At 31.8% G+C, this 9,724-nt stretch overlaps 1 protein-coding gene across 4 annotated transcripts in view; it reads left to right on the top strand.

Annotated features, from left to right (window-relative positions):
- The window catches only part of STAG1 (STAG1 cohesin complex component), a gene marked incomplete at its 3' end in the record, with an annotated part of 366,347 nt that overhangs the window by 315,682 nt on the left and 40,941 nt on the right, over nt 1-9,724 (top strand). For all 4 annotated transcript variants that reach the window (XM_081301202.1, XM_081301203.1, XM_081301204.1 and 1 more), the window contains one exon: nt 5,599-5,679. In XM_081301202.1, the coding sequence (XP_081157328.1) occupies nt 5,599-5,679 (81 nt within the window). The remainder of the gene's footprint in view (nt 1-5,598; nt 5,680-9,724) is intronic.

The following is a 9,724-nucleotide window of genomic DNA, read 5'->3' as shown; positions in this document are numbered from 1 at the left end:
TTTAATTACATATAATAGGATTGACTTTTTTCCTTTTTATGTAGAGTCTTGTGAATTTTAATATTTGTGTAGATTTGTAAAGTCACCACCCCAGTAAGAATAAAGAACAGTTTCACCAGTTCTACATACTATCCCTTTATAGTCATATGCTTTTTCCACCTGCAACTCCTGGACACCAGTGGTCTGTTTTTCATTATTATAGCTTTTTCAGATAAGTTTTTTCCAGATAAGTGGAATCAGACAGTGTGTAGCCCTTTAGAGCATAATGTCTTCATTGAAGATAATGCTTTTGAGATTAATCAGAGTTGTGAATCAAACTTCTTTTTACTACTGAATAATATTACACTTTTTTACTACTCAGTTTCTTCTTATTGCTGATTAATATTACTCTGTTTGGATACATCACAGGTTGTTTTATCCATTCACTCACTGAAAGATATTTGTGTTGTTTCCAACTTTTGGCTTTCACAACTAAGGCTGTCATTAACATTTGTGTACAGATTTTTGTTTGAACTTAAGTTTCCATTCCTTTAAAGTAAATGCCCATGTGTATAATAATGAGGTCTTGCTCTAAGTATATGTTTAATTTTATTTGAAACTGCCATATCAGTTTTCAGAGTGGCTATGTTATTCTGCATTACTCCCAACAGTGTATGAGAGATCCAGTTGTTCTGCATCCTTGTCGGTGTTTGATAATATCAGTAATTTTTACATTAGCCATCCTGCTAGTTATATAATAGTGTCTCACTGTGTTTTTAACAGATAATTTATTTCCCTAATGGTAATGATATTAAACACCTTTTTCATGTTCCTATTTGCCAGTTTTATATCCTCTTTGGGGAGGCCATATTGATTATTTTATTTGCATCTAAAGGACCTTTTCAAAGAGGACATTGTCACTTATGTTACTAGTCTAACAATGATAGTAATATTGCATATCATTAACAGACTAGCGTTTAGTCCTCTCTTCTGTCATGTACATGTCCACTAATTTTCCTTCTCCTAAGGTCTCTTGCAAGCAGAAAACAAAGAATCCAAATTTATCCACTGTCATGGATAACACGTATAGATAACATACATGTGCAAATGCATATATGTTACATGTATATAATAATTTTTCCTTACAATTGTCCATAGTCTCAATTCAGACTTAATTTTCTATGTAAGTTCAATTTTTCTAAACTTAATTACTCCAGAAACTTATTTCTCAGTATTATTTACATTAGTAACAGTTCATCTTCAGGATATATGATATCATAACTGAAAGCTGATTGATTCTCAATGGTTGAATCCGCTAATCACATATAAAAAGCTGTAGTTCCTTTAAAGACATAAAGTCAAGGAAATTTAGATGAACTTAAAGAGGATAATTTTATATTAGTTAATATGGTACTAGCTTTAGTAATAGATTAACCTCATAATCTCAGTGGTTAACACAGTAGGAATTTATTTCTCACCCCCATAACCATTAGGGGAAGTAGGTAGTTGCTACTTCACTTAGTCATTCAGAAATTGACTTTTTCTGGGGCACTGGTATCATGCCGGGGAAGGGGGAGGAAGAGGGCAAGATACTCCTGCTTCTTAATTTACCAAAAAATGTGCAGTGAACATTAGTGTTTCCTCCCATGAACAACATTTCCTCATGGAAATATGAAGACAGAGAAATGGGGTTGAAAGAAATTCTTAGTCATCAGACTAATGGTGCTATTTGAAGACCCTCCTTAGGGTCAGAACAATGTTAATCGAGAAAAAAAACAGAAGAGGAGGGTAGTGATCGTAGGTTAAAACAGTTTCTTTTGGCTTCTTCAGTTTCTTATTGCTAGTCCTTCTTGTTTTGTCTGTGCTCCAAAAATGATGAAGTTACTGAATAAAGGCTTCTGGACAAGTTAGGATAACATTGCTGGTGTAGAGGATAAATATCAAAATGACTGATAGTGAAGCTTGATGGAATAGTTCTGAATTTTCTTTTGACATTTGATATTATGTAACTATGATATTACATAATGGTACTGTGAGAAAGCAAAATGCTTTTCAGGCAATGAGAGCAAGCTTTTTAATTTAAAATAATGCAGTGGAGCTTCTTTAAAGTAAACAACCTGGGCACAATGGCTCACACAACCTAGCAACTTGGGAGGCTGAGACAGAAGTATTGTGTAAAACATTAAAATGTGAATTCTCTATTTGAAAATAGGTATTAGAGTAAGCAGGTGCCTTTTTCCATAAGAACCATCAAGAAACTTCTATAGAATTATAAAAGGAAAGAAATTTACACTGGTACAGATTAGAATAAATGATATAACCAAAATTAAGCAATTCTTCAACGTTATTTTGTAGATTTTAATTTCCCATTTATTGCTATTGTCACTCTTCTAGTAATTTAATAATTGATGTTTCAAACTCAGGAGAACTGTTTAGGGGGAGAGGTTTTTTTAGTTTTTGTTTTGTTGTTATTATTTTTTGTTTGTTTTGCAGTGTTGGGAATCCAATCCAGGACATTATGCATACTAGGAAAGCACTCTACCACTAAACTACACACCTGCTAAATTGAGAGTTTTTTTGTTTGTTTTGTTTTGTTTTTTTAAATTTTGCCTTTTGCTTCCACAAAAACCCCTTTACAATTGTATTTGGGATTGTAAGTGACAGCTTATCAAAAGGGTCTCAGGAACCATTAGGTGTACTGTCTTTGAACATCTTCTAAGTATACCAAGGTGATTTATTTAACACTAATCTTTACAGTGTGTCCATAGTCTTGTTTCTGAATTTTGATATGAATGAGTTATGTTAATTATGTTTATTGAAACCCTGACATTGTCTCATCTGGTCACTGCTGCACTCCTGTAATCACAGCCACTTGGGAAGCTGAGGCAAGAGGAATTGTAAGTTCGAGGCTAGTCTGGGTATTTAGCAAGACCCTGTCTCAAAATAAAAAGGTACTGGGATTAAATGCCCAGTACCGGAGTGGGAAGGAGATAACTCTAATTTTTAGGAGTTATTTTCAGTGTTCAAGTGGGCACTTTGGAGATATCTTTTGCTTAAATGTTCTGAAACACGATAATTTTAAAATAAAACTAGCAAAGCTCACAACTACTTTCTGCAGCATTCCATTTATGGATTTCTCTCTCATTCTCTACATATGTTTATTTTTATGGTTTTTAGTTTATCATATGGGGATGATGATAATAGAAACACTAAAATTAGCAAGTAAAATAATGTAATATCACTTTAGGAGATATGTTTTGGTACAATAAAGAAATATCATGGATTTGAACAAAACTTCAGTAAAAATCCTTCCCAAAATGGAATTCTTTTTTATGTTATGAATCTTATTTTCCTGAATTTATTATTAGTCTCCCTAGAAAATAAGAAACAAAGACTTGAACTATACATTTCAGAGCTGAAGGAATTCAGGTGCCAATAATAAATTTTTTTTAAAAGGCAGCCATGGCCGGCTGGGGTCGTGGCTCAGTCGTAGAGCACTTGCCTAGCATGCATGAGGCACTGAGTTCAATCCCCAACACCACATAAAAAAACTAAATAAACAAAATAAAGGTATTGTGTCCATCTACAACTAAAAATATTTAAAAAAAAAAAAAAAGGGGGGCAAGCTGAGGTTGGAGCTCAGTGGTAGAGCGCTTGTGCAGCATGTGTGAGGCACTGGGTTCGATTCTCCACACCACATATAAATAAATAAAACAAAGGTCCATCAACAACTAAAAAATTATTTTTTAAAAAAGGCAGTCATCAGGCTGGGATTGTGGCTCAGTGGTAGAGCGCTCGCTTAGCACGGGTGGGACCCAGGTTTGATTCCCGGAACCACGTAAAAATAAAGGCATCGTGTTGTGTCTATCTACAAAAAAGATTCATATTCTCTCTCTCTCTCTCTCTCTCTCTCTCTCTCTCTCTCTCTCTCTCTCAAAAAAAAAAAAAAAAGGTAGCCATCTTCATTGTAATTAAAGAAATGTAAATTAAAACCTCACTAAGATCCTATTCATACAAAATAGAATCACCAAATATCACACACCTGATTATATCAAGTTTTGATGAAAATGTGGAGCCTCAATTAACTAGTAATAACTACTACATATAATCATTTTGGATACAGTTTGGTAACAACTAATAAAGTTAAATCAATCCAATTTCTAGAACAATGGTTCTCAAATTATGGTTATGGGATCACCCTTAGGGGTCTCCAGGGGAGGTCCATGATGTCAAAACTATTTGCATAGTAAGATAAGATATTACTTCCTTTATTCATTTTCATTCTCTCAGCTATTTAGGGAAATATTGGTATTATAACAGAATATCCATATTTATCTACAAAAGATACTAAAATATGTGTTCTTATTTCAGCTACTTCATATACTTCAGATTTTCTTCATATACTTCAATCAAAACAATATATTACAAAAGAGAATGCAGAAGCAGATAGGAAAATTCATTTTTCTATTAGAGCAGACTAAAGAGATTTGCAAAATCTGTCACTCTTAATAAAATTTTGTGTTTTATAAATTTTAGCACATTTTTGAGGTTGGGGTTATAGATCAGTGGAGAGCGCTTGCCTAGCATGTATGAGGCACTGGGTTCAATCCTCAGCACCACAAAAAAATAAATAAGTTAATTAATGTATTATGCCCATCTACAACTAAAAATAAAAAATTTAGTGCATTTTTTCAGAAAAATTATTAAAATATAGTCAATGTTACTTTTATATTTGAATTCAAAGTATTTTATGATTTTTAAAAAATTTTTCTAATATGGTACTATTCATAGATATATCTCAAATAACAACAACCTTTTTGGGTCCTTAGTAATTAAAGAGTGTTAACAAGATCCTGAGAACAAAAACTGACAACCTCTAAAATCATAGAGAGAAATCATAGACTTATGTACTTAAAATATACTGATTGCTGGATAAATCAAAATAACTTACTCATAGGAAAAGATAAAGATGATATTGGGATGAAATGCTAACAGTGTTCTATTTCTTGATCTAGAGTTTAGTTACACAAATATTTTTACTTTATATTTAGTAAGCTTAATATTTGTTTTACGCATCTTTGGTATAAATATTACTTTTCACATTAAAACACTTTTAAAAAGAATAAGTAGAATATTTCAGTTTCAAAATTTGGATAATAGTAATTTCATACATTTTATATTTGTGTTTTAACATGTTATTTGGGTTCATATTATCAAGATATATTCTACTCTGGCACATGCTTGTAGCAACTTGGGAGGCTGAGGCAAGTGGATTGCAAGTTCAAAGCCAGCTTCAGCAACTTAGCAGGGCCCTATCTCAAAATAAAAATAAAGAAGTAGGGCTGAAGATGTAATTCAGTGGTAAAGTGCCCCTGGGTTAAATTACCAGTACTCCTCTTTGCCCCACATAAAAAGATATTCTATTTTTATTCTCTAGGTAAATGTGTTGGTTTATCTTTTGTTTAACTCATATTTTATCCATTCTGTAAAAATTGGAATTGAACTCTATTTTATTATAAATAAAAATCATTGTAAGTATTATTCTCCTAGTACTGTGAAAATATAAATTGTCTAATTTGTTTGAATTTTTATTGAATAATTTTTTTTCATTTTATACAGATAGTTGTACAAGCACTGCAATGTTCCCATTATTCGATTCTTTGGCAGTTGGTGAAAATTACTGATGGTTCTCCTTCCAAAGTAAGTAACAGTTTCTGTAGGCAGAAAGGTTATTATTATTATTATTATAATCTTGCTTAACTCATGATTAAATAATTTATCAGTTATATAAATTATTATAATCTTCAACAAAAATACAATAATTTATTGTTACCAGTTCTTGCTTTATGAGTACTTATCTTTACCTTTTTAGAAAATATCCAGTCTTCAAGCATTAGACACACAATTTACATATATGCAAACATAAGCCCACACAACACACAATTAAAATACTTTTAAAAAAATAACTGGTAAACGCAAGAGCTCTATAGGTGACATGCTATAAGGAAGAACAAATAGTGAAAGGTAAGTGTAGCTTTTGATTCTGGCTGTTTGGCAGCTATGAGTTCAATGCTAATAGCTCTCTTTAAGTGAAAAACAACTTAAAATGTTAGATACTTTTGTTTGTCTCTTTTGTTTAGTCTATTCATAATTATGCAAAACTAAAAGGAAAATATGCCACAGATTAAGTGTAAGTGGGAATCAAAGAAAATTTTAAAAGTACTGAAGCCTTTATTTTACACTGAGGATCTTTAATACAGAAAATGCACAACATCTTTCCCAGGTAGTATGTCTAGTAGATGGCCACAAATCTCTGACAAAATCAAGAAATCCTAAAGAACTATGGCCAAGAACAAGGGTAAATAGAAATAAATGTATACCAGCTCCATTCATGAGGTGGGGGTTAAGGAAAATATCCTGTATTAATTTTTTATTGACTAAAGGTGTGGAAAGATACATTTTCCTTGAAAGTTTATAACTATGAACTAGTTTTCACTTAGGTTTTACTCTGGATTCTAACTATTTCAGTGGTTAAAAAAAAAGGAAAGATAAAAATAAGAACAAGTTGAGGTTTTTATTTTAAGTGTTCTAAAGTGGTAGTATCCCCAGATACCTAAAAGAATCAAATCTAAATCTCTTGTGAAGGAGCCCGCCTTAAAGAATTTCTATAAATAAAATTTTAAGTAAACTCATAGTAAAAACATAACTTAAAAGAAAACAAGATACCATGAATAGAACCATGAAGTGAATCAAGACAAAAAAAATATTTCACACATTGTAATTACCTGATATAAATATCACAATAATTTTTTCAGTGGTTTCATGGAATGAGAGGTTTGATGTTTACATATCATCTTAACAAATGAAAGCTATTTAGCCCTAAAGATAATTGATGTTTGCTATAAAACCATCAGCTTAATCTGGAGCATTGTTTTCTCAGAGAAACAATTTTTTTTCTTTTTCCCTTCCTGATTAATAATTTGAGAATTTATTTGCATTTGCATCTATAAAGTAGATGTTATAATCCCATTTTATAGTAAGTCATTTGAATTTCAATCTGATGCTTACTGTTAGTGCTCTTTATATTATTGTATTAAGCTTTTAATACAACTAGTTCTGGAGGTTTTTGTTATAGATTTTATTTTTAACAAATTTTCTAAGGGCAAATTGGTTGATGATGCAGCTGATCACAAATTGGTAATATTTGCTAATCATTAAATTATGTTACATAGGTAGATTTCATTTCATCATTCTTTATGCCTACAGACATTTAGATGGGACGTTATTTTGATTTCAAATGTCAGAGTTGTAATGCCAGTTAAAGTATATGGAGGAGTTAGTAATGATGCACCTGAAACTCTATCCCTTTATTCCCCTTTAATTTTTTCCTGAATTTTAAATGTAATATAATAGATATTAGCATATTTATAAATGTTAACATTTGTAATGTCATTTGGAAATAACCTTTTTTTCAACAAAATAACTTCATGTAAAAAAATATTACATGAAGTTATTTTGTTGAAAAAAAGGTTAAAATTGAATGAGTCATTTAGCTAGTGAGGAAACAAGCCAGGTGACCATCATGTGTTTGGTTCCCTAGTCATTAGTACATTTACAGAAACTCATTTAAAATTCTGTAGAAGTCATCTCTATTATTAACTAATAAATTATGCTGATTGGTTTTTGGTATAAATTACAAGGTTTTCATAAAATTTCACTCTTTTGAGCACATGCTTGTTGTAACAAAGAAAGAAAAAAGGGAAAGAGAAACAAAACTACCAAGTTACATCACCTATGGATTTCCACTTTTAGTTTTGATGTGCTTTGTTTCCATATTTTTTATTGGCACGTAATAAGATGTGGGGGATTTTTTGTTCTATTTCTTACATATATTTCTAATCATACTAAAATCATATTTATAATTTTGCGTCTCTTAAATTAACATTTTCTTTAGGTAAGAAAATTATTATACAAAATATTTTAATGTAATATTGTACATACATCAATAATCTACATTATAGTTTATTTTGCCACTCTCCTCTTGAATGGTTTTAAATATTTTTATTTTTTTTTTTAAGAGAGAGAGAGAGAGAGAATTTTAATATTTATTTTTTAGTTATCGGCGGACACAACATCTTTGTATGTGATACTGAGGATCGAACCCCGGCCGCACTCATGCCAGGCGAGCGCGCTACCGCTTGAGCCACATCCCCAGCCCTTAAACATTTTTATTAAATAAAGTTAACGCCATGATGGGCATTCTGGCTAAAATTTTGTTCTGCATTTTCCTTATCTTATATTCTTAAAAAGTGGAATTGCCATGTCAACAATTATACGTATGTTGAACATTCTTTATGCATTACTGCCAAATTGCTTTTTAGAGAGTGCTTATAAAATTTATTTTTCTTCTGTATTGTCAGGAATACGATCAATCAGAAGATTATGAATGGTAGTTATATTTGAAGCTTAATTTCAAGATATAATTTAACTCAACAGTAAAAATTTTATGAAATAAAGTATATGTGTAGACTATTATCAAGAACAGCATTAGACCTTTATTTGAAATGGAATTGAACTGGGTTTTACCAATAGGCATTTCCTCTCCTAATTTCCAGAGTTGAAGCCCTTTGACAGTCACACAGGTCATGTTCAGTATATTTTGCTCCAGTGCCCCCTAGTGCTAGTCCTATAGAAATGGCCTTCAAGTTTCTTTTCTATAGCAGAAAGAATCTTTCTTCTTTCAGTTCCTCTGGACATATACAAAGACATTTAAAAGGCAAGGTAAACAGAGGGCTAAAGACCCTATCTCTTTGTTTGCCCTAAATATCTAGAATTTATCCTCAATTTTTTTTTCCTTTTGAGAAAAGCTGTCCTGCTTTCTGTAGTCTTAAAATTATGATATTCTGCCTTACTTTATTCTGCATATTTCTGTTCTGGACTACAGTAGGGAGGGTCTGGGGCGGGCAAATATCCCTGCCTTCTGAATCAGGAACTTATTCCTAAAAGAAGTCAACATTTCCTACATAACTGCAGGTGAAATTATTAGAGGTATAGTAACTACAAAATTTGTTCATCACCATTTTGACTAGAGTTGTACTCCACAAATTCCAATTTTCATCTCCAAACAAACTAAAGAGAAGGAGTAAGGGTGAAGGTGCAACTGGTGGTGGCCAAATCCCTTCAATCTTGGTTTTCTTTCCACAGACATACTTTCCTAGAAATGAGCTGAAATGAATAAAAACCTGTGGGCAGCTTTCTCTCATTCCTTCTCTTCAATGTAGCAGTGAACAATAAAGAAATAGCTCAACTAGGTCCTTGCCCAGAATTTCTATAACAACATAGAGAACATCTCTTCTGTCTGCAGAGTTAACTGACTTGAGGTGAAGGGAATGGAGCCAAGGATGACAAATAAAACTATCCCTATAAGAACAAATTTTCACTAGTATATAACCATTTTATTTGACTTCTTTTATTCCAGAATACTTCCCTGCCACCTTCTGTTTCTTGAGAATTCTATCTTCATTAACTCTTCAGTTAGTTTTAAGGCTTTCCTTTTGGTCATTCCATGACTCCAGAGTTGTTCTTTAAAAGAGATGTTTCTGTTAATATATCTCCAATCAAAATTGCTTAATTGATCTAAAAAGGTTAGGGGAGAAAGAACTAGATCTTATTTAGTACCATTTCTTGTTCAGCTCAGAATTTTTTTTTAAAGCTAGAATACAGAAATAACTGACTATTCATAGTA

Source organism: Spermophilus citellus, assembly GCF_964194105.1.
Source record: "Spermophilus citellus genome assembly, chromosome: 7".
In the NCBI taxonomy this organism is placed as follows: domain Eukaryota; kingdom Metazoa; phylum Chordata; class Mammalia; order Rodentia; family Sciuridae; genus Spermophilus; species Spermophilus citellus.
This window is presented reverse-complemented; position numbering and strand designations above follow the sequence as displayed.